Genomic DNA, 26195 nt, shown 5'->3' on the forward strand with positions numbered 1-26195 from the left:
AACCGCACAAAAACCGCATGAAAACCGCGTGAAAAATGGAAGAAATCCGCAGGAAAAATGCAGGTCATTTGACCTGCGGTTTTCTTCTATTCTGCACGGAAAAATCCGCAGGGCTCAAAACTCCGTCTGCACTCAGCCTTATTTTTCACATTTGCACAGCAAAAACAAAATAAAATGTATTAAAAAGTTATCCCCAAAATGAAGTTAATCTTTATGCATAGGATAAGGAATGGCTTAGTGATCACTGTGTGTCTAACCGCTGGATGCAGTGGAGGTATGCATTTGTGTCCTTCGCTCCATTCATTGTCTATGAGGCCGCCAAGCACTACACTCGGCTGCTTCCGTCAGTTCCATAGACAATGAATGGAGTGCAGGCCAAGTATGCTTGCCTCCGCTTCACTCAGGACATGGCTGTAGAGCTATATTCTCTGGATCATGTGAGGCCCAGAAATCAAACACAAACCGATCAGCAAAGCATCCTCTAACGGTCTAACCCATGGATGGAGAAAAGCTTCTTTTTCAGAGAATAACCCTTTAAATACACTAACTCGTATGTATAATTAAACAATAACAAAAATAATACATTTTTTCTTGCATACATCAAACCATTATACAGCCACTTTATTGAAATGCAGAGGCATGAAAAGAAAAACTAGCTAGTTATGAAAGAAGCAGTTGTATGACTGCACCCTCACACTGATTGTCTTTCACACTCTGATTTTATACATGGTGGAATTGCTTCCCTTTTCAATCTCCTCCTTGCTTTCCTTTAGACTCCATCTTGATTCCCAGATTTCACATTGCTTTATTCCATTATGCCCTACTATAAGTTACATAAATTGAAAAAAGTACTACCTTTCTCCACCAATTATGCATTTTGTCACTAATTTAACTATAACCCACAATGTTATGTGTACTGAGGAAATCACGCAGCCCTTTTTTAAAAGCTGTTCTAGTGTCTGCCATTACTACCTCTTGTGGTAGGGAATTCCACATTCTGACTGCTCTAACTGTAAAGAACCCTTTCCTATTTAGCTGCTGGAATTGCCTGGAAAGCACATCCCCTCCAGGACTCCACTTGGTAGTGACAGGGACAGTCACACTAGTTTGTTAGGCACCTCGCCACTGCAGGGCCTGTGGACTTAACGGACAACACTAATTCTATATATCCTTTCCTACTGCTTTATATCTATTTGACTCCCCTGATGAATCCCCACCATAGGGAGCTTTTCTGTCCATTTTTCCCCTTATCAGTGGGGGTGTCCACTACAGCAGGGGTCCCCAACCGCCGGTCCGCGGCCCAGCACCAGGCCGCTGCAGTGCCCTTGCCGGTCCGCGGACACAAGGGGAGCCAGGGGCGGTCAGTGGCGTAGCGGGGGCTGGGGCGGCGCGCAGCAGTTCTTAGCGGCGGCCAGGGAGCGATCCAAGCAGCTCCGCTGCCTGCAAGAGGGAATAGCAGGAGCGGAGCTGCAAGGACCCGTCCAGCTTCCTGGCCGCCGCCCGCGCTTCCTGTCTCTGACTGACACAGAGAGGAGAGCGCGGCCGCTGCTGTGTCACAGCGAGGAAGCGCGGGCGGCGGGCAGGTGAGAGGAGAGAGGTGGTGTGTGTGTGTGTGTGTGTGTACGTGTGTGTGTGTGTGTGTTGGTCTGTGTTTGTGTAGCCTGGCCCTGGAGGAGATGGGGACATGAGGAGAAGGCCATGAGGGGAGTGATGGAGAGACGGCAGTGATGGGGTGAAGGCAGTGATGGGGTGAGGGCAATGATGGGGAGAAGGGAGTGATGGGGTGAAGGCAGTGATGGGGAGAGGGGAGTGATGGGGTGAAGGCAATGATGGGGAAACAGCAGTGATGGGGTGAAGGCAATGATGGGGAGACAGCAGTGATGGGGTGAAGGCAGTGATGGAGAGAAGGCAGTGATGGGGTGAAGGCAGTGATGGGGAGAGGGGAGTGATGGGGTGAAGGCAATGATGGGGAGACAGCAGTGATGGGGTGAAGGCAATGATGGGGAGAAGGGAGTGATGGGGTGAAGGCAATGATGGGGTGAAGGCAATGATGGGGAGAAGGGAGTGATGGGGTGAAGGCAATGATGGGGAGAAGGGAGTGATGGGGTGAAGGCAGTGATGGGGAGAGGGGAGTGATGGGGTGAAGGCAATGATGGGGAGACAGCAGTGATGGGGTGAAGGCAATGATGGGGAGACAGCAGTGATGGGGAGAGGGGAGTGATGGGGTGAAGGCAATGATGGGGAGACAGCAGTGATGGGGTGAAGGCAATGATGGGGAGAAGGGAGTGATGGGGTGAAGGCAATGATGGGGAGACAGCAGTGATGGGGTGAAGGCAATGATGGGGAGACAGCAGTGATGGGGTGAAGGCAATGATGGGGAGAAGGGAGTGATGGGGTGAAGGTAATGATGGAGAGATGGCAGTGATGGGGTGAAGGCAATGATGGAGAGAAGGGAGAGATGGGGTGAAGGCAATGATGGGGAGAAGGGAGTGATGGGGTGAAGGCAATGATGGGAAGAGTGGAGTGATGGGGTGAAGGCAATGATGGGGAGACAGCAGTGATGGGGTGAAGGCAGTGATGGAGAGACGGGAGTGATGGGGTGAAGGCAATGATGGAGAGACGGCAGTGATGGGGTGAAGGCAATGATGGGGAGACAGCAGTGATGGGGTGAAGGCAATGATGGGGAGAAGGGAGTGATGGGGTGAAGGCAATGATGGGGTGAAGGCAATGATGGGGAGACAGCAGTGATGGGGTGAAGGCAATGATGGGGAGAAGGGAGTGATGGGGTGAAGGCAATGATGGAGAGATGGCAGTGATGGGGTGAAGGCAATGATGGGGAGAAGGGAGTGATGGGGTGAAGGCAATGATGGTGAGAAGGGAGTGATGGGGTGAAGGCAATGATGGGGAGAGGGGAGTGATGGGGTGAAGGCAATGATGGGGAGACAGCAGTGATGGGGTGAAGGCAGTGATGGAGAGAAGGCAGTGATGGGGTGAAGGCAATGATGGGGAGAGGGGAGTGATGGGGTGAAGGCAATGATGGGGAGACAGCAGTGATGGGGTGAAGGCAATGATGGGGAGAAGGGAGTGATGGGGTGAAGGCAATGATGGGGTGAAGTCAATGATGGGGAGACAGCAGTGATGGGGTGAAGGCAATGATGGGGAGACAGCAGTGATGGGGTGAAGGCAATGATGGGGAGAAGGGAGTGATGGGGTGAAGGCAATGATGGAGAGATGGCAGTGATGGGGTGAAGGCAATGATGGGGAGAAGGGAGTGATGGGGTGAAGGCAATGATGGGGAGAAGGGAGTGATGGGGTGAAGGCAATGATGGGGAGAAGGGAGTGATGGGGTGAAGGCAATGATGGGGAGAAGGGAGTGATGGGGTGAAGGCAATGATGGGGAGAAAGGGGTGATGGAGCACTTATTCAAAACCTATGGTGAGTTGAGTCACATTATAAATGTTATTTAATTATAAGTATGCACTGCTACACTACAACCGTGTCCATAGCCCCGCCCCCTTATGACCAAAGCCCCGCCCCTGCCACACCTCCATCCCCGCCCTGCCGGGCCATGGAAGAATGGTCTTGCTTGAAACCGGTCCCCGGTGCAAAAAAGGTTGGTGACCACTGCACTACAGGATCCACTTGGGGCCTGTCCTTGTTAGGACAGGAGTAACGCTGGGGCACGACAGGGAGTGTAGGGGAATACTTTACATTAACACTGGTTTTCCCATGTCTCGGCTCCCCATGAGTGGATCGTCTCTCCAGCAGGATACGCCCTGATGCTGGAATGCTACATCTAATACCAATGGTGAGACCAAACCATTTTTTATTGAGCACTGGTTCACATGAGCACTTTTTTGTAATGTTTTTGTGTGTTATGTCCTTTTAACGGTTCATTAAAGGTTATGTTTTAATTTACTTCATGTGGGATACTCTCTAGGCTGTGTGCAACATTTAACCCCTGAGGGGTTTTTGGAATAGTGCTAAAAAGCTCACACTATAGCTGAGTGGCTAAACCCAATTGAGCATCTCTGGAGAGACCTGAAAATGGCTGTCCACAACGTTCACCATCCAACCTGACGGAACTGGAGAGGTTCTGCAAGGAAAAAGAATGGCAGAGGATCCCCAAATCCGGGGGTGAAAACTTGTGGCATCATTCCCAAGATGAGTCATGGCTGTACTAGCTGTGCTTCAACTCAATACTGAGCAAAGGGTCTGAATACTTTTGTCCATGTGATATTTCAGTTTTTCTTTTTTAATAATTTTGCAAAAATTTCTACATTTCTGTTTTTTTTCAGTCAAGATGGGGTGCAGAGTGTACATTAATGACAAAAAATGAACTTTTTTGAATTTACCACATGGCTGCAATGAAACAAAGAGTGAAAAATGTAAAGGGGTCTGAATACTTTCCGTACCCACTGTACATCAAGAAAATTTGACTATGAAAACATCCAATCAGATTTTGACATCTTACCTCTGTTGTTGCAGTTATCGAAAGTACAAAGGTTGGAATAGTTGAACAGCTCAGATTGAGGAGACGACCCTGGAACATATATTACAGTTGCACATAAGAATGAAGACAACACACCAGAATTAAGTGTGAACGATATCTCGACATTAGGTTCATATATTACTGACATTCTCGGCAATCATTTTTGTGCTGATTATTTGTTGCCAACTTATCACCATTTAGTTATGTTGTTCTATGTTCTATGATTCTATGCCCACATCCCGCACCCCTTATCCTGGCCTTTGACATCTCCAGTTTGTGTATCATCTCTCCTGCTTTTGTAGTCATCCACAGTGTAAGTCTGTGGAGCGCCAGAACGTGACTCCATAGGCTTACACTGTAAAAGAGACGTCCGGCTCATGCATAGAGCACAGAGTGAGCAGGTAGTTGCAATCATGGTGACGTCACAGAGACGAGCAGAAGAACGGCATTAGATATTGGAGAAAAGAGAGATAGGCGAGTATATTAATACACTCTGACTGTATTACATGAATATATACACACATTTAATGAATAAAAGCTTAACAGAAGTGCTTACTTAAAGGGGTTGTCCACTACTGATGAACCCCAGAATAAATACACTTCGTAGCCCCATTTAAATACTCACCGCCTGCAATGGCACCATTCCGGTAATGATGTCGTCATTGCTATTCCTGATGGGTCACATGACACTGTTGTGTCACAGGTCTGCTGCAGCCAATCGATGACCGCTGATCAGCTGCACCCTGTACTATTTTGTCAGAGCGGAAGTCCACTGTGATGAAATATTGATGCCCTGAAGCCAATCAGAGACCACCGATTGGCTGCAACAAATCTGTGACACAACAATCTCAAGTGACCCACCAATAATAGCAATGACAGCATCACTGGAACGAGGGACACTGCGGGAGGGGAGTATGCATGTAAGTCTCAGATAACAATATTATAGGACCACTGAACCTAAATACAAAGGATCATAGTAAGCAGTAGACAGTAAAATACTTTTCCCCTGTATTTGCTAGTCTGTAAGCCTTATACTATACAGTTGTGGCCAAAAGTATTGACACCCCTGCAATTCTGTCAGATAATATTCAGTTTCTTCCTGAAAATGATTGCAAACACAAATTCTTTGGTATTATTATCTTCATTTTATTTGTCTTAAATGAAAAAACACAAAAGAGAATGAAGCAAAAAGAAAAACATTGATCATTTCACACAAAACTTCAAAAATGGGTCAGACAAAAGTATTGGCACCCACAGCCTAATACTTGGTTGCACAACCTTTAGCCAAAATAACTGCGACCAACCGCTTCCGGTAACCATCAATGAGTTTCTTACAATGCTCTGCTGGAATTTTAGACCATTCTTCTTTGGCAAACTGCTCCAGGTTCCTGATATTAGAAGGGTGCCTTCTCCAAACTGCCATTTTTAGATCTATCCACAGGTGTTCTATGGGATTCAGGTCTGGACTCATTGCTGGCCACTTTAGAAGTCTCCAGTGCTTTCTCTCAAACCATTTTCTAGTGCTTTTTGAAGTGTGTTTTGGGTCATTGTCCTGCTGGAAGACCCAAGACCTCTGAGGGAGACCCAGCTTTCTCACACTGGGCCCTACATTATGCTGCAAAATTTGTTGGTAGTCTTCAGACTTCATAATGCCATGCACACGGTCAAGCAGTCCAGTGCCAGAGGCAGCAAAGCAACCCCAAAACATCAGGGAACCTCCGCCATGTTTGACTGTAGGGACCGTGTTTTTTTCTTTGAATGCCTCTTTTTTTCTCCTGTAAACTCTATGTTGATGCCTTTGCTGAAAAAGCTCTACTTTTGTCTCATCTGACCAGAGAACATTCTTCCAAAACGTTTTAGGCTTTTTCAGGTAAGTTTTGGCAAACTCCAGCCTGGCTTTTTTATAATAATAATAAATTTTATTTTTATAGCGCCGACATATTCCGCAGCACTTTACATTTCAGAGGGGATTTGTACAGACAATAGACATTACAGCATAACAATAATCACATACAATAGATTATAACAAATAACAAGAGGAGTGAGGGCCCTGCTCGCAAGCTTACAGTCTATGAGGAAAGAGGTAGACACGAAAGGTGGGTGGTAACAGTTGCTCTGATTGTATGGACCAGCCATAATGTTAAGTGTGTAAAAGTACAGACACAGAGGGCTAATGGATGCATAAAGCATGAGGGAACATGATGCTGGGAACCTGGTTATGGTAAAACTTTTGGCTCTGCCACACAGGGATAGGTTAGGTTAATGTGTTGAGGCGATAGGCCAGTCTGAATAAATGCGTTTTCAGGACACGCTTAAAATTGTGGGGATTGGGGACTAATCGTATTGACCTGGGAAGTGCAATCCAAAGAATTGGCGCGGCACGTGTAAAGTCTTGGAGACGGGAGTGGGAGGTTCTGACTATTGAGGATACTAACCTCAGGTCATCAGCAGAACGGAGGGCGCGGGTAGGGTGGTATACTGAAACAAGGGAGGAGATGTAGGGTGGTGCTGAGCCATGGAGGGCTTTGTGGGTGAGGGTAATAAGTTTATACTGAATTCTGGAGTGGATGGGTAGCCAGTGTAATGACTGGCACAAGGTAGAGGCATCGGTGTAACGATTGGTGAGGAATATGATCCTGGCTGCAGCATTCAAGACAGATTGGAGAGGGGAGAGTTTGGTAAGAGGGAGACCGATTAGAAGAGAGTTACAATAGTCGAGACGAGAATGAATAAGAGAAACAGTAAGAGTTTTTGCAGAGTCAAAAGTAAGAAAAGGTCGAATTCTAGAAATGTTTTTGAGGTGCAGATGACAAGAGCGAGCCAGTGATCGAATGTGGGGGGCAAAGGAAAGCTCGGAATCAAGTATGACCCCAAGACAGCGGGCATGTTGCTGGGGAGTAATAGTGGAACCACACACAGAAATAGCAATGTCGGGTACAGGTGCATTAGTAGCGGGAGGAAACACCAGTTCAGTCTTTGACAGGTTCAGTTTCAGATATAGTGAGGACATGATATTAGACACAGCGTTTAGACAATCGCCAGTGTTTTCTAGAAAGGCTGGCGTGATGTCAGGAGAAGAAGCGTATAATTGGGTGTCATCAGCATAGAGATGGTACTGGAAACCAAATCTACTGATTGTTTGACCAATAGGGGCAGTGTACAAGGAGAAGAGGAGGGGGCCTAGAACCGATCCTTGAGGAACCCCAAGGATCGGGGTTTTTATGACTCGGGATAAGAAGTGGGGTCTTCCTGGGTCTCCTATCATACAGTCCCTTTTCATTCAGACGCCGACAGATAGTACGGGTTGACACTGTTGAACCCTCGGACTGCAGGGCAGCTTGAACTTGTTTGGATGTTAGTCGAGGTTCTTTATCCAACATCCGCACAATCTTGCGTTGAAATCTCTTGTCAATTTTTCTTTTCCGTCCACATCTAGGGAGGTTAGCCACAGTGCCATGGGCTTTAAACTTCTTGATGACACTGCGCACGGTAGACACAGGAACTTTTTAATACATCTTATCAGGAAAATTTGCTTCTTTCTCCTCCTGGATTGACCTTACGTTGTCAATTCAAGAGTGAGAGCTACAAAATCTGTATTCAGTGAAGACTTTTGAAAATAAATGATCAGTCCTGGCGGAAAAAGAAGCTGATTTCTCTAATAAGATATATTACAAAGCTTTATGCTTTCATGCGTACTATTGATTTATGGAAAAAAACAACACTAAAATAATGGGTACTCTTTAAAGTGAACCTGTCAGCAGATTTGACCAACAAGATATGAGGTAAGACCACCACCTTTCAGGGCTAATATACAGCATTCTATAATGCTGGATATCTGCCCCCAACCCGACCTGCAAGACAAGAAAAGACCTTTTATTATTATCCACATGAATCAAGAAGGAGGACGACAACATCGCAAGAAGAAGGGAGGCGCCGGACCAACACCAGCAACACTCCTTGGATCAGAACACCCCACTGGTGCTTATAATAAAAGGTCTTTTCTTGTCTTCCAGGTCGGGTGGGGGGGTTTATATACAGCATTATAGAATGCTTTATATCAGCCCTGAAAGATGGTGGTCTTATCTCATATCGGTCAAACCTGGTGACAGGTTCCCTTTAAAGATGATGCTAAAAAGCCCCACATTGATTGGCTTGATAACAAGCTTTTTTTTGGGAAATCATTGCCAAGGAAAGGTTATTTCACATAATACAAAGTCTAGGAGGCCCTGCAAGACCTTGCCAGATAATATTATTGGTGTAGATTCAATATGTATCTGACTGAGCTGTTTCTGCAGTGTCCATAGACCTTCATGGAGCTTCCAAACGTCAATGAAGGACCCAGCAGAAAGAACTTGGTAAGTCATAAATATTAACTGATGGAAACCCCCTATAATTTTGGCAGAGTGCTTACCTCAGCCAGCAGAACTATCCGTTTTCCATCTGGCCAGATTACATGATCGACCTGAGATCTGATACGTTCCCATGTAAGCTCAGGAGTGCGTAGGCTGGTCTGAAAAGAAAGTTACAATGAGGCAGAAAAACTCTTTACAGTGTATTATTACTTTCAATTTTAAGGCACTTTAGCATTAAAGGGAACCTGTCAGGTCCCTGAACGCTATTAAAGGGGTTGTCTGGGACTTTTATATGGATTGCCTATCCTTAGGACAGGTCGTCAATTTCTGATAAGCGGGAATCTGTCACCTGATCAGCTGTTCCCTGTGGAGGCAGTGGTCTGCAAGTAGCGGAGCTGTACAGGACAGCTCTGTCAGCAGAATAGTGTCCAAGGCCAGATACTGCAGATCCACCCCCTATACAAATCAACAGGGGATGGATGTGCAGTACTCAGCTGTGGCACAATGCAGTTGACAGAGCTGTGCTTTGGAGCTCCGCAACTCGGCACACCTGGCCGGCACCAGGAACAGCTGATAAGCGGGGGTGCTGGGCATTGCACCCCCTCCGATCATATATCGATTTCCTATCCTAATTTTATGCCATCGATATAAAAGTCGGGAAAACCCCTCTAACCTGCAGATAAAGAGATAATTTGCAGGTTAATAGCAGGAACAATGCTGTCCAGCCACCTTAATTAAAGCCTGGCTACTGGAAGAAAATTGAACAAAAACGATTATTGACCTAGATAAATGGCACTTCCAAAAATATATCTAATCCTACAAACATAAAGAAGCCAATGCCAAAAATAATCTGAAAAAGATTTTACATTCTTTATTAAACATATAGTATACAAAATGTAAAATAATTGGGGATACAAGATTAAAAAATAGCTGCACACACAGGGAGTATATATTATATCAAATCAAGTGATTCATGTATAACATTCCTATTCAGTTTAGAGGAATTGACCCTTGTTTGCATAAATTAAAATAAATAGAGGTGGGAGGGCAAGATAGAATGAACAGGGGAGTCATAGGGGAGCTGTGGAATGGCTGATTAGCCTTAATGATAAGTAATCAAAGTTATTCCCATACCAGTCACTGTGCAAAAAAAGAATACCTTCCTGCAATGGATCCATATGCTGATTACAGTAACATGATTATGCTAGAATAGCTTAGTGGCTTAGTAGTTTCCATAGACACAGTAAAGTGCAAAGTGCATTTGGCTGAAAGTTGTGCCAGAAGCTTATTTAGTAATGCAACAGAGTAACTTAATAGTAATATATGTGGAAACGGATAGCAAGGAAGGAGGAAAGAAAACTCATGGAAGTGAGACATACATGACCTGGGGATGCAGCACGGAGCCCTGACGCGCGTTTTGCGTTAGCTTGTTCCTGAGGGGGGAGCTAAATTTATATTTATTAAAATGTATGCAAACAAGGGTCAGTTCCTCTAAACTGAATAGGAATATTATACATGAATCACTTGATTTGATATAATATATACTCCCTGTGTGTGCAGCTATTTTTGTATCCCCAATTATTTTAAATTTTATATTCTATATGTTTAATAAAGAATATAAAATCTTTTTTTCATATTACTTTTGGCATTGGCTTCCTTATGTTTGTAACATTAGATGGAAGAAAATTAACTTTGCTGTTCCCAGGAGCCGCCGGATTTCAGACATAGAAAAATGTCTACAGTCATTGTTCATTACGCAGTGAGTGGTGGCTGTAAGCACTCCTAAGCACTTTAAGTGACAGCCTGCTCTGCAAACCATCTATGCAGAGCGAGCTGTCAATCAAAGTTCTGGAGCATGCTTACAGCTGCCGCTCACAATACTGTGAGCGATGACTGTAGCTGCTCCGGGCATGCCTGTATGACTGACAGTCAGCGACTCCCAGGGGAAAGAAAGATAATTTTCTCCCTGTAGCAGCACTTTTAAAGTAATCTGTCAGCAGGTTTTTGCTCTTCAATCTGAGAGCAGCATAACGTAGGGACAGAGATCCTGCTTCCAGTGAAGTGTCACTTACTGGGCTGCTTGCTGTAATTAGGACTAGTAAACTGCTGCCATTTACTCAAACCCCGCCTCCACCACTGATCGGATGCTTTTTGTGTGCATTCAGCATTTAGAGAACTGGTCGATCTGCAGCAGATAAAACCTTTGATTTGATAAAAAAGACACCATGCTGTTACTTATACCAGTAAGCAATACATTGCTGAATTCAGGATCTCTGCTCCTTCCTATTGCTGCTCTCAAATGACATAGCAAAAAGCGGCTGACAAATTCCCTTTTAGTAAGGTGGCCAGACAGCTTTGTAATGCTATTAAACTGTAGATTAACCCTATCTGCAGAATAATAGCATTTGTGCACGTGCCCTTTAAACGTCATTCACAATCTTCTTTTCTTTCACGTTACTTCAATTTTCTTTTTTTGCAAATGGCAACCAGGTCAAACAAGGATTAACAGTTTTTAGGAAAAAAATTACATTCAAGCCTGTGAAATACTACACGAAGGTTACCTGGGTAATATAGCTCCAGATATCTAATTTGCAGCTTTCGATTGTTATTTTGTCTGTTACTTTATAATAATATTGTAAAATGATATTAAATAACTATTACAATCAATGATAGAAGATAATAATATTGTGCTTACTACATCAATCTCCGTATTAGAGTGTCCCATATTACATACAATGCAGCCATTCTTCATACGGTCAAGATGCTCCCGCATTACCACATTTTTGTTACCTATGGACCAAAGTAACGTCACAAGGTTTATTGGAAAATTAATGCTAATATTACTCCTGAAAAACTGCAGATGAAAGTTGTCTATAACTTCAGTTTAAGTGCAGTTTGCATGTCTACTGGTTATGGGATTCCATGGTCTATACCTAAAAATCCCAGTTGCCATATACCTGGTTACCTGTACAAGTGATGACCACATCCACTTGTCTTATAACTTCATTGAGTTTCATCACACGAAAACCTTCCATGCTGCATTGGAGAGAAAAGTATTGTACTGAGACCACAGGCAGTGACAGCCCATGAATATAAAAGGGGTATTAACACTCTACATACACGTCATTCATGGTATAAAGGGGTTGTCCAGTTAGAAAACCCGTTCTTGTATATCTTATAAAGAAATAGTTGATAGAGGGAACTTCAGGATCCTAATTTCTTGACCAGTTGAGTGACGTTACAGAGAGCATCGGTCACTCTGGAGGAATTGTGCCGTCCAGCTATACAAAGTCAATCCATGGGTGGGAACGGATACCGTGTACTGCCCAAAGAAGCGCTCCTATGAAGGTTTTATTTCAATAAATGTGTGCATATAGTGTAGTGTGAGTGTGCTTTCTCTGGTATCCAGCACCGTCCTTCAGACTCTCTGGGTCCTACTACAAGTGGCTTTTACAATCTAAGCCTATGGACCATCAGAACGAGGCTCCATAGACTCACACTGTAAGAGAGACGTTTAGCCAACGCATAGAGTGAGCCGGATAGTCTGAAGAGTGGTGACGTCGCTGAGAAGAGGAGCGGAACGGCGCTGAATCCCGGAGAAGGTGGTGGTAGGTGTGTACTTGTATATTAATACACTCACACTACATTACATATACACAGGTTTAGTAAAAAAAAAAAATAACATGGGAGGGCTTCTCTCATTTTCTTTTGTGGTGGAGCTGTATGAAAACGAACACTTAGGCCCTGATTCATCAAAGGATTTTCACCAGATTTCCGACGTAAACTGCAACATTTTTATGCGCAACTTGAGAGTTTGCACAAAATTTTTAGGAATTTTAGTTTCACGGCGGTTTTGTACAGCTGCTCTAAAATGGGTGCAGCTGGGGCAGGGAGGAATGGTGAGGTGTAGGGTACTTACCAAATAGAAATCTTACTCCGGTCTCTGAATGGAGTAAGATTTGTGGCGAGGGGCACAGAGAAGCACACCACTTTTCAGATGTGCCAGATTCATTAAAATGCATGGACCTCTTAATGAGTCAGAAGCGTATGACTCCAACGCATCCACCGGTGAAGATTGGTATGAACAACGCTGGTTTTCAAGAGTCTGGATTTTACTGACAGATTTGTGACCAAATTTGGGGGGCTTGTGGTTATCCTATTGCCAAAGGACCCTTTGAGTAAGTAGGGATAGTCAGCTGAGAACCCCTTTAAATGTTAATGTGTGGTACAGTGTTTTAATTTCTTGCCAACTCACAGAGATTTCAACATATAGAGTAGACTATCAAAATGGCTTCAACTTTAGGCGAGCAATTTTTGCACTTCGAAATTGTGGATTTAGTAGAAGTTTGAAGCAAAAGCTCTAACTATATTTAGGCCTGATTACTTACCAATTCACATACATGGTACATACAATTGTATAGAATGTTGATCCATTATAAAAAGAATAAAACTTTGCGTTTTTTAAGAGCAGTTATCAAGTATCCCAATCCATCAATGGATCACCTTTGGATCAGCTGTCGAGAAAATTGGCACCCTTGTCGGTTTATTATAAAGAGCAAATGGTCTTCAGAAATAAGTGGATAGGTACCAATTAGGAACACAGAATATGACAGAATTGTAGGATCCACTGCCTAATATTTGTTTCCACAACTTTTAGCAACAATGACAGCCTTCAAAAGATTTTATAGCCATCTGTGAACTTTTTCCATCTGCCTGTGATTAGCATCTTCCACTGAAATTCTCCTGAATGTTTGCAGAATTCAGCTTTCGCCAAAAATGTACAAATGGACTGAGATCATGATTCATTGTGGCCAAATGTAAGCCAGTTTCACATGCTCTGATAATCCTCTGATTTCATTCTTTTTATAACACATTCAAGGCCTAAAGTCCCATAGGCACAAAGCCGCCACACCGCACTATAGATCCTTCACCATATTTCACTATGTGTAGGGTACACTCTTCTCTATAGGCTTCATTTCACCATTCCTCAAGAAACATTTTCATAGAAGTGTAGTTTGTCTATGAAAATGGTGGCAACATTCAGTGGCTCTTTTCATTCTTTTTTTTTAAGCAATTTAGTCCTCCTGGGTCTTTGCCCATTATTTCAGTATGTGGCACAGAACAGGATAAAACTATCACTCCAGATTCTCCAGCTTAGTCTGAAGTACGTTGGATGTTATATGTGCTATCAGTGCCATTTCAACCCCCCTTCCTTTTGTAGGGTTCCCTCATCAATTTTCATTTTTCTAGAAAAACAGCGGTGCTATTTGAGGTGCTTTACAATTGTTGGAAGCTGATGGACTGGTGTGGTCACATAATCCTCCATCATCAGCCATTTTATGGATAGAAGTGTAGGTCAGTTTGTGAGGAAAGCTGCACTAACCAGAGATAGTGGCCAACCTCTATAAGGTCATGTGTGCATGACAACGTGGGGACAGGATTCATATTTAACTAATCATGCGTTAGTCTGAGTTTGCCCATTGCTCCAAACTGAATATAAAGTGTCATCAATTGTGTTTTGACATTGTCTTCAATTTTGTATGCTCTTTTCCCTGTCAAGTATGGTTATTTTTGTCAAATTTATGGGTATACATATATCCAGCTTCACTGAACACTTTCAAGAGATATAGCCCATGGTGCCAATACTTTAGACCTCAACTGGAATTTAGATCAAGACCTACTGAAAGTTCTGAAGAACAAGAATTAAAAAAAACACTATCCTAAAAGAGAGGCATCACAGACAATGTTTATACCATGGGTGCAGAACCTGTAGCCCATAATGCCATTCTGTGTGGCCTTTAACTATCTGGTCACACACATGCTTGAAAGTGTCTGGTGGATGCTCACATGTATTTCCCAAGTCGGAGAAAAGAGGAGCTAATGGTGCACAGTGTGGACATCTAAGAGTTCCACCATATTGTCTGGAGAGTCCTAACTCCTGAGCAGCACAGAAAGGAATAGATAAGTGCTGCTATATGCATTGCAATTTATGAGAGAAGACAAGCACGTAGCTAGTTCAGTGTCTTGCAAACACAGCAATGGAGAAAGTTGAATATATGGTATTTTTCTTTCTGCATTGCAAAAGGTAGAAACAGGACCTATATAATCTTTGAAATGTCTGAGTCTTAAAAAAAGGATTAGGACATACTAGATATTTATGGCATATACTGTATTTTCAATATGGCACAAATGTCTCAGAAGGTAATACCTGCCAATAACCAGGTTAAAAGGTTTTGTGACACTAGTTTATATCGGATAACTGGTATCACGGACAATGCTTATACCCTTGGAAGAGAGAAATGTCATTTACATCTGTGTCAACCATAAAAATGGTAATTTTAATGAACGATTAATGATTTTATTAGGAGAAACCCAGCTTAGAGCAACTGGATGACCTAACTTACAAGTGATGTGGATCAATTGTATGAAAGTACGATTTTCTAGTTATTAATGTTATTATGAGTGCCCTCCACCTCTTACCAAGCTTGCAGAGCACAGATAGGGTCAATCTCTGTGACATGTACAATGGCACCTAGCGCCTTTAGAGCTGCACAGCATCCTTTTCCAACCTGTACAGGGAAGACAAATAATTATGTACTGATAGGTGTGAACATGTTGTCTATTAGACCGTAAATGCTCAGGCCCTACAATTCCTGAACCTATAGATGGAATTTGTACTAGATTATTTGTAGTTGCATTGACTCTAGAAGGATTTGACTTACCGTATATGAAACAGCAGAACTGCTGAGTTCCCTGTTCGGCATCTGGTAGGGTAATCGGAGCTCTCTATAGCGTGCTGCTGATAAAACCAAAACTCAATGCTACTATTTCCTTTGGTCCCTCTTGATGTTAAAGAAATATACTCATTTGCATGCAGGGTAGCTACCATATATACGGTAAGTTATGGTATGGGGCAGTGATAATAGTTATATAATATATATATATTATTACATGTTAAAAGTAACAATCTTGTTAGTGAAGAGGCCACAGTCAGGTCAGCTATTAACCAGTGGTGACACCGGATTTCTTCTACATCATGGATATTAACACCACTCATCTTCACTAATTCTGGTCCTCACATTTCTGCAACTCACGGGGAAGGGAATCTTTTTGATAGCTCAGTGTGATCTGATTTCCTCAGATATTTTTCACTTGTGAACCGGCTTGAAGGACTTTCCTGTTTTTTAAAGGGTTCCTGGTTAGTTATAATTTCCATATTTGGTTTGACATTATTGCTTGCTACTTTCTCAATTATTTTGGCTTGTTTTGGCTAATGAATGATTATGTTTGGTTGGGTCTCCTTGGAGTGGACAAGACCCTGGCAACGTGTATTTGGTGTTGGACCTGTTCACACCTGTATTAAGGCTCAGATAGAAGCTTTTGTTGCAGATTGTCATTTTTTACCGTCAGAAATAGAGCAATACATGATCAATATAAGGTTCAATTTGTATCTGTCATATGACAGATACATATCCCGGATGAATTCCATTTTTCTGTTCCTAAAACAGACCAAATTCCTACTGCATATATGAACATAGCTAATCAGACCTTTAAAAAGAATAATATATTTATGCAAGATGAACACTGGCTCACATCAAGAAGCAGCTGCAAACCCCTATAACCAAGTCCTGGTCTTAGTGGAAAGTGGATGCACCCATATCCAGTCTGCAGAATGTTTTCTGAGATAAAAGGCCCCAATCCTGACTAACCACAAACTGTCAGCCCTGCTCTGAGTACATAAAATTGTATATATTTCTCAGCTGAAGGTCAATGGGTTTAAAATGACATATTTCTCATTCACGGACAGCAAACATATGTCTGGAAAATGGTGGGGAAATAAACATCCAATTGATACATACAAAAGTTGTAGAGCTAGTCCTCATACAATAAAAGTCCAAAGCTCGGATTGCCGACGTATCTATTTCAGACAGAAATGTCCTAAGTCACGGCTACGCTTTGTTCTTTCATATGCTAGTTTGGTCGAAAGAAACAGTGGTGAGCTGACTGCTTGTTTTATTTCTTGTGCCCTTTTACTACCTGACACTTCAGCTCCATGTCTTGGTACTCCCCACGGGTCTTCTCTTTACTTTGGCTGCCGCAATCACTATACGTGTGACTGCTGCTGCCAAACATTGGTTTCAACTGTCTTATGTCGTATACTCCTAAGCCCAGTGATTGGCGGCAGAGATCACGTGGTATATAAATCACACCATGTCTACAGCCAATGTAAACAAATGACTAGCAGAGAGCATCGGGCATGCAGGACTGGAAAAAAATAGAATTCCAATAATACCTATTTCTTTCAATTAAAGAAGACTGTAAAAGATTTACACAGCAGTTTACAGTTCAGGCGACATCACGCAACAAATAATTGATCAAAGTGTTGTGACAACATCACTGGCAAAGTACTGGAGGGGAAATATGTAACACTGAGGTTGTTAGCTTCAGTGATATGAACCTAGAAAATTGAGTGGGTGGGAGGCTGTTCACCTTATCTCCACCCCCAGGGTAGAGTCAAGAGGATAAATACACATCCTTCTGGCTCATTCAGTGTTGGGTGTGCCTGGAGATGGGAGCTCCAGAGCTGTGTTTGAGAATAAGGAAAGTTGAACCTTTTTTTTCAGTTTTTTACCTCAGCGGGCGGATCCCAGCTGCAAAACACGAACTGTGCCATTTGTTTATGTTTTGTTTCCCATTAGGCCAGAAAGGCCATGATTATGTTGCTAACCTTTCCCTTGCTTATGCTGTTCCTCAATAAGCCAGTGAAAAATTTAAAGAGACAGTGTTCCTATGTCTTCCTCTATGAGCAGCCGAGTGAGCCGATCTACCACAGTGTGCAAAGATTGCATAATGCACACATTTCTACAACTACAAATGCTTACAGAAACATCAATGAGGAATTCAGACCATTGCAGATTTTCTTGTATAATGTTCTACAGCGCTCCCATTCATCTGAAAAAAACCCAAACACCTGACTGAAGCCAGATATGTCTTTCTCTGAAAGACTGAAAGTTTAAGAAAAAACAGTTTCAAAAGCCAGTTTCTCCACGTCCCGCTCCAGGTGATGGAAAGGCCTCTTCAATATGTGTACATGTACATAGTAAGAGATCCATCAAATAACTGAAGTGGAGCAGGGAGAAAATGGCTGGAAACTAAAGGGAGAGACCTGATTAGTCTGGTGCCGCCCCCGATTGACTTCTCCTTGCTTCTCTCTCTATGGTACATTCATTGGAGTGACCTAGAGCAGGGAGAGAAGAAGACAGCTGGAGCTGTACCACTCTAGTTTCGTTTCTCCCTATTGTTTCGGTTAGCTTTTCAAACTATATTTTTAGATATTTACCCATATGGTAAAAACACTAAAGAAACTTGCTACTTCTAGATTTTCAATCTGAGATTCTATCCTTAATTTCTCATGCACTATACAAAATCTCTAACCTTAATTTATAGCTGCCAATTCATAGACATAAGGTATCATAATACATATCGGTGTGTTCAGGGCTCTCACAGCTGTTTTCCAGACACATAAACCTATATGGTGCACATATGAGACACAGACAAATTTCTCATCATTTCTGGAGTGCATCTTCTTCTAGAGGTATAGCGGTACGGTATTTGTTCTGGTTTCTCACTGCGAACTTGGTGTATACAATATGGCCCCATGGTGCACTCCATGGCACATACAGGTCAATCATACTGTCCACATATATAATGCCTTATCAATTACTCACCTCTCCATATCCACATACAACAACCTGTTTTCCACCAAACATAACATCTGTGCTTCTCTTAAGTCTGCAGCAATATAAAAGGGAAATAAATAAAATGATCAATAACTACAATAGAAGTGACACATATACAGACACTCATCGAGTATGTTATACTGCTACATGAAGTTTTTGTGTATTTACATAGGACAGTAGCCAAACATTTTCCCATAGTGCCCACCCTCTATTCCTTTGTCCCTTCATCAGGTGAATTATACAACCATGCTAGAACAATAGCCGTGTCTTTTTAAAACCTTTTTGCTCTAGTATGGTTGTATAATTTACCTGATGAAGGCTTTTGCCAAAACGCGTTGTCTTTACCTTGTATATTTAGAATAAAAAACTTTTATAATAAACCAATACAGCACAGGAAATAATTTTCAGGAGCGCCGGCACCAGACTGGTTTTCTGCATCTTTTCACTTTCACCTGCGGACGATTGAGGATCGCCTCGTGGACCGGGAGCTGTGCAGCAGACCGAAGAACTAGGACCTCGGTTGGGATTCTGCCCCAGGGCCAATACGCTGTTTCTTAAACCTGGTGAGTGCATCAGCTCTGCACTTTTATTTGCGATATTTTTAATATTGCGCGGTGCTGTCCCTTTTATGTTCCCTATCCTCAGGGCATTTTAGGACAAACATATTTGCTTTATCTTCCCATTGCTATTGCCTGACTCTAGAAAAAAAAATTAAAAAAGGTTAAAAATTACCTAGAAATTATGCCCCATGTATCATAAGAAAAAAAATGCAAAAATTATTTAAGTATCCAAAAAAGTTTTATTTTTAATTGCCCTTTAAACTGCATGTATGAAAAAAAAATACGAAAACATGTCTGGTCAAAACCTGGAGTAATTGGCCCAGTCTTGAATTGGGTGAAAGGGTTGTCTGGTCTTCTAGAATTCTGTCTGCAGCCATTCTATGTGTCATACGTCTGGCCACATTCCAACAAGACGTGCTCGGCCTCACTTAGTTCAATTACAAATTGCATACTGACACAGGAGAATCCTGACTGCATGTGTTGCGCATACTGTAAGGATTTAGAAGTCTGCAGTCACATACGAGTGACCACAGACATTTAGCAAAAGACTGGACACCGCTTTTTTAAGAAAACAATCGCTTCTTCCATGTTACTACTCCCAGCCAGCTATACCACATTGATGCTGCGCATATTCATATAGCTTTTTTTTTCCAAGTATTACTACTTTTCAAACTAAGGCCAAGGTCACACCATCCCGATTGACTACAGATTCATGGATGGATTCCGCATTGCAAATCTGCACCAGTTTCTAGTATGCTACAAATGAATGGGGTTTCCAAAACACACTCAGAAAACAGGTAAATTCCAGCAGGATCCACAGGAAATCTTGATGACTTAAAAAATAACTTTTATTATCATAAAATTATGAACAAATATGATGTTCAATGCAAAAATAGCACTAGCAGCACAACACATTTAGCAGCATAATCCAACGCGTTTCGACTCTAGGTCTTAATCATGGATACCAAATCCATGGCAGAAATTTCCACACCATGTGAACATAGCTCACAGAGACTTTGTGAAAAACTAAAAATATGCCTAGGCAAGAACAGGAAGGTAATTGCTACCTACCTGCATGTTGTGCTTGGTGCCGATCATCGCTGACACTGACCGCTCCTGCCAGGAATTCAGCTGCTTCTGCTAACGCGACATCGACAGAAAAGATGCTTCTTTTCAGCTCCGTTGACAAGGCGGGACTTGAATTCCCGCTGCCTAACTAGGGGAGCCGACTGTCAATCGCACGAAATCAGAAGCCACGCCCCGTCGGCAGAGTAGGGCGCTAAAGAAGCAGCTGAATACTCCTCGAGAGCGACCCATGACAGCTCTGTGTGGGCGATCAACGGCAACAGGCAGGTAGGTAGGTAGCAACTACCTGCCCGTTAGTGTTTATGTATATTTTTTGCTTTTCACAAAGTCACGGATATACTCTTTAAGGTTTTGCATTGCTGCATTGGGGGGTGAGCTGTACTTCTTAATGATAGTGTTGTAGTGTATAGCTCACTTTTTCTTTAGGCAGCAAGATAAGTAAAAAGCAACTCTGACATTGCCTTATTTTTCTCTTTTTTATGGTATTCATCATGCAGCTGAAGTAACTTTATATTTCGAGTTGTAGCAATGATATTTGTGTTGGGGGCTACGGTTACATTTTTTACAAAAAAATTTTTTTTAACACTATTAATCTTTTTCCTGTTATTTGTAGTCCCACTAGAGGATTTTAATATGTGACAGCTTGATCATGTTTACAATACACTCTAATTCTGAACTGCAGTGTAAAATGTATCATGCCTATCCGCATAATGCAGATCTATCAGTTTCTGCATAACAGATGCACTAAAATGGCAGATCTGGGGGTCTGTTAGAACGGGGTGCATTGACACTGGCCGATTATCACCTGCTGGTGAAGTACAGCCGAAAATCAAAAGGAAGAATTTGGCATAACCGTCTGACGATGTACAAAAAATAATTAAAAACATGTTTTTGATGAATCTTCAGTAAAGTTTGTTATATTTTTATACATGGTTGGACGGTTGTGCCGAATTCTTCCTTTCCTTTTCTGTCACCTTTAGACACCACAGCAACTAGTGGCACTCATCTCCCTCTGTAAACCACTTAGATGCTAGATGTGGGAGCACTGACAGCAGTGGTCATATGTCCAACCAAGCAAGAAGTACACAACCAGTCTCTCTACTGTATGAAATGGAAGAGTGCTTCAGCCAATAACTGGCCGCAGTAGTGATCAAGTGATCAGCGCTTCGACCAGTGTTTGTTTGCAGTCATCACCTGCCTGTCCGTCAAGAAACCGGCAGGGAATACAGGCAAATTTAAAGGTGGAGCAGCGGGGGATCAATATAGTGAATAAACTTTGTTTAAATACCGTACTTTAAAAAATATATGCATGTGCTGTAAAAAAAAAAAATCAGGGGTGGACAACCCCTCTAAGTGGCATTATTTACTATGGTGGTTTATTCTTTACACCATGTTCCAAATTATTATGCAAATTCTATTTTCCTAATTGGTCGATACAAATGAATCAGTATAATATCCAAATCATCGATCGTTAAGAGTAATATGAGGCAGTGACGTCTGTTACAGCTAGGGTAGGGGGCGCTGTGTGTTCTCCCCAGGATACACACGGAGGCTTATTGAGGCTCTGGAAATGCATTGCGTTCACAGGCGTAGCTGGGATTGCAATGGTGAAGCAGTGACCGATGTCACAAGTAGGGGTCGCTGTGTAGTCTCCCCAGGATATGCACGGAGGTGTATGAAAGCCATAGGTATGCATGGCAGTCACGGACGTAACTGTGACTGCAATGCAGACTGATAATAAACGTAAATGTTAGTCTTGGACATGCTAGTGTCCACGACAGTGGTAGAGAAAACCTGCTCTGGATGTGTGTATGAAACAGATTGCAGTATGATAGTGTTGTCGTCTGTTCCATTCCGGACAGAGGTTTTCCATGTGGCTGAAAGCCACAGGTTGCTGTGATAAAAGCCCTGCAGGAAAGGGTTACTGAGGTCTGAGAGAGTCTCAGGTGTGTCAGGGCCAGAGTGAGACCTGGCAACCCGCAGTGTACACAGAGATGCAAGTCGTCCACGGTGACTGGTCTCGGATAAGGACAGTCCTGTGCCCAGAGGTGAACTGGAGGTGGATGTCCTGTGCCCGAAAGAAGACTGGCGTGTTTAACGATTGCAAAACAGGTGGATATGGTGCCCGGCTGCGATCCAGAAGATATCCTGGACTGTGTACGGCTGTGAGTAGAGACTGTGATACAAGTGGTGCAGGACACCCACGGGAACCAGTCAGAGGAGGACTAATGTGTGTAGTGACTGCAATCTAAAGGATGCTGTGTACTATGTAGTGCTATGAACTGGTGTGAACTGAACACTGATAAGATGCACTGAAGTTATATGCAATTGTGTGAATTTTGACTTTTATGTGTGAAGACAACACATTAAAAAGACCTTTGTGTTTGAATTTTGTGAGTCACCGCCTCTTCACTGCGTACGGTGGTACCGCTACCTTACAGTATAAATACATTTTTATTGCACAAATCTCCCAAAGATGACAGTAGTATTTTTTTCAAACCTAAAAAACTCAAAATGCACTGTTTCATATTGTTATGCACAACAGAGTTTCCAAACGTGTTATAGGTAGTTAAGAACTAAAAATGGTGATTAGTTCAGTTTGCAGCATTAAGAGGTCACATTTACTGAAGTCAAAAGCTTTTTCAATCAAAAGCATCTTAACAGGCCAAGTAACATTTTAACATAGCACCCCTTCTTTGATATCACTTTTATCACCTTCACAATTCTTGCATCCCTACAACTTGTGAGATTGACATAGTTTATGCTTGAATTTATTTGCAGGATGTCAGAACTGATTCCAGAGCTGCTGTTTTGATGTGATCTTGAGGATACTCCAAAGGTTCTCAATAGGGTTGAGGTCAGGAGAGGATGGTGATGACACCATGTGTTTCTTTCCTTTTATTCATATAGCAGTCAATGACTCAGAGGTATTCTTTGCAGCATGAGACGGTGAATTGTCATGCATGAAAATGATTTTGCTATGGATGGTACAGTTCTTCTTTCTGTGCCATGGAACAAAGTTGTCAGAGACTCTACATACTTTGCTGAGGTCATTTTCACATCTCCAGGGATCCTAAAGAGGCCTATCGGCTCTATCCCCATGACTGCAGCCTAAAACATGTCTCCACCACCTTCTTGGTGATGTTGCATCCTTGTTGAGACATAGTGGCCATCTAACAACCATACACCTGGACCATCCAGGGTTGCACAGCACTTATCGTTAAACAAGACTGTTTTAAAACCAGTGCTTCATCTGTGTCTGGGCCCACTGAAACCATTTCTGCTTTTGAACACTGTTATGTTGTCTTGGCCGAATAGTGGGTTTATGCCCAACTGCAAGTGTCTGAAGGATCCTACACTTTGAGGTTTGTGGGACCCCATAGGCACCAACAGTTTCAAATACCTGATGCTGATTTTTATGATACTTTAGCAGCTGATTTCTTAATCCAATGAACTTGTCTGGCAGAAGCCTTCCTCATTATGCCTTTATCTGCACTAACCTGTCTGCTCTGTATAGTCACAAATTTCTTCACAGTAAGATGATCACGCTTGAAATATCTAATGTTTCATGCCTTGTCCAAGGCATTGCACTATGTGACACTTTTCAGCGGCAGAGAGATCCTTTTTCCTTACCATATTGCTTGAAATCTGTGGCATGCTTAATAATGTGGAACATCCTCCTCAAGTAATTTTCCCTTAATCGGGCTCACCAGGAATTTTTTTTTTATCTATTTCAGTGATCCAAAGAGCCCTGAGACATAATACCATCCATGAGTTTAGTTGGAAAACAAAAAAATTACATCTTTATGATATGATATTTAAATTCAATTTGCATAGTAATTTGGATTCTGGTGTATAAAGAAGAAAGGGTACATGCAAAAGACAGCAGGATTTATTTTACCACAGAGCAGAAGTTGATTTACGATATTAAATGAAGTTTAGAAAATAACTTTACTGCGTTCGCTGTTCAGTAGACATCACATCACTACTCGGTGTTCCCAAAATGGGAGCAGCGCAAGCACAGCAGTGGGGCACAGAAAAAGACCGCATTTTCAAGATTTACTTCCACTACTGGAGTAATCAACGTCCTTCCACACTGCCCACTACATATGCTCATGCCCTTCAAGTATGAGAACATGGTTGATCGTCAATGAACGCCCACTTGGGTAAGGGCAGTTATATTTTCTTTAGGTACATATTATGGCACTAGTTGAAAGTTACTGGGATTTTCCAGCGTGTACCATCACAAATTTCTTACCCGTCCAGTATTGACTCACGACAACAGTATAAATTATCAAATTTCTGTTTGGTGACAGAGTCGTTCACATTCATGGCAGGGATACAAAGCTTACCAGCCTTGGATAGCTGGTACAGGCTGTAAAAATACAAAAAGTATATTGTTCAATAGTTATAAAGTATATAAAATTGTCTTGTTCACTGTATTTAAGAAACACACATATTACACAAATACGTGACAAATACCATTTCACAAACATGGACATGTTCTTGGAAAAAGAACATCACGGGGCTTGCTTTGGACAATCACTCTATTAGCTAGCATAGGGAAGAGTTGAAGAGTTTCCCAATAAGACTACAACTTATTTTCTTAAATAGTATCAGAAAAATAGTTGGTAACAATAGGAAATCGAGTACTTTTACTTGACACAATTCTGTTAAATGCAACTCTTTTTTGCTTATTTTTATGCGCCTTAATTTAAGGGTGGTATACAATAAGGTCAGTGACCCCGATTCCAGTGCTGTCACCTACTGTAGTTTTGATATACCATAATTACCATTTTATCTGCTAGTTCTCTCAATGATGAGCTCTATGTAACCCCACTGGTAATATTTATTAACTGATTTTTGGCTACAATGTGATCTATAGAAAGCTACTAATCAGTGCTGGTGCACAGGACAAGCCAGAGCCATGAATATCAAGGACTACACAGCAGAGGCTATTACTGAGAAGACTAGCAAAGCTGCAGCAGATAAAATAGTGATTCATCAAAACTACAGCAAGTGACTCCGTGCTAGATTCAGGGTGTCTGTCCCTACTTTATGCTGCTGTCATGTGGCTAGATTCTCTTACAGATGGCCAGACATTATAGAGACGTACGTTGACTGAACCAATTTTAGCAGGACAGGTGTATAAAATGGGGATTCTTGTTCAAAATATTTTAAACACATGCACGCTCGACTACACCAAGTGTTACTTAAAGCATATGACCACCTTTCCTCAATCTGAGGCTGTCTATAGACTTAAACAAATAAGCTATTAGTTATCTATGCATATCCATGTACAGAGAAGGCATGCTGTACCCTGCTTAGTGTTTAGGGTCTCCTCGCTCCACTACTCGGACAAACCCCTTCTTAAACACTATCTTCTCTAGTGTAAAATAAAAATAACACATATTTTCTTACTACACTGGCGCCGACGTAAGGATATCAGCACTGGGTTCTTGCCACATGAGCGCTGCGGCCAATCAATGGTCACTGATGGGTTGTAGTTCTCACTCTTACTTTAGAAGCACCTCGGACATCCCAAAAAAAGTGTGATATCTGCAGTCTGCTAATAGTAGTTGTTTGTCTGCAGTGCTCATGTGGCGTAACAATGCCACTTGGACCCAAGGAAACCCGTCACCGACATCTTTGGAACAGCACCGGAGGTGAGTATCTGTTATTTTATTTTATACTGGGGAATATAATATTTAAGGACGGTTTGTCCAAGTAGTGTTCCACCCCTTAATGTACAGGGACGTCTAGGTATATGCATACAAAATTTGCAGGCAATCATATCAGGTATATACAAGCATAAATTGCAGCTTGTGCAAAATATCATGAGGATTGACTGTGGATTGGCGGCTTTTGGTTGTACACCTTCACCTGCACTAATGGAAGAATACATTAATACTTTTCAAGTTTTAGAATAATAGTTATGAATCTTAATACCAAATAAGTAATTCCT

At 42.3% G+C, this 26195-nt stretch overlaps 1 protein-coding gene across 2 annotated transcripts in view; it reads right to left on the bottom strand.

Moving 5' to 3' along the window:
* The window catches only part of AHCYL1 (adenosylhomocysteinase like 1), a 118455-nt gene that overhangs the window by 21778 nt on the left and 70482 nt on the right, over positions 1–26195 (bottom strand). For both annotated transcript variants that reach the window (XM_073542438.1, XM_073542439.1), the window contains exons 8-14: positions 24489–24605; positions 18573–18636; positions 15325–15413; positions 11810–11880; positions 11540–11634; positions 8904–9002; positions 4475–4543 (exon numbers count right to left, since the gene is read on the bottom strand). In XM_073542438.1, the coding sequence (XP_073398539.1) occupies positions 4475–4543; positions 8904–9002; positions 11540–11634; positions 11810–11880; positions 15325–15413; positions 18573–18636; positions 24489–24605 (604 nt within the window). The remainder of the gene's footprint in view (positions 1–4474; positions 4544–8903; positions 9003–11539; positions 11635–11809; positions 11881–15324; positions 15414–18572; positions 18637–24488; positions 24606–26195) is intronic.

Source organism: Dendrobates tinctorius, unplaced genomic scaffold, assembly GCF_039654945.1.
Source record: "Dendrobates tinctorius isolate UK_male_01 unplaced genomic scaffold, ASM3965494v1 ptg000127l, whole genome shotgun sequence".
NCBI classification, from domain to species: Eukaryota; Metazoa; Chordata; class Amphibia; order Anura; family Dendrobatidae; genus Dendrobates; species Dendrobates tinctorius.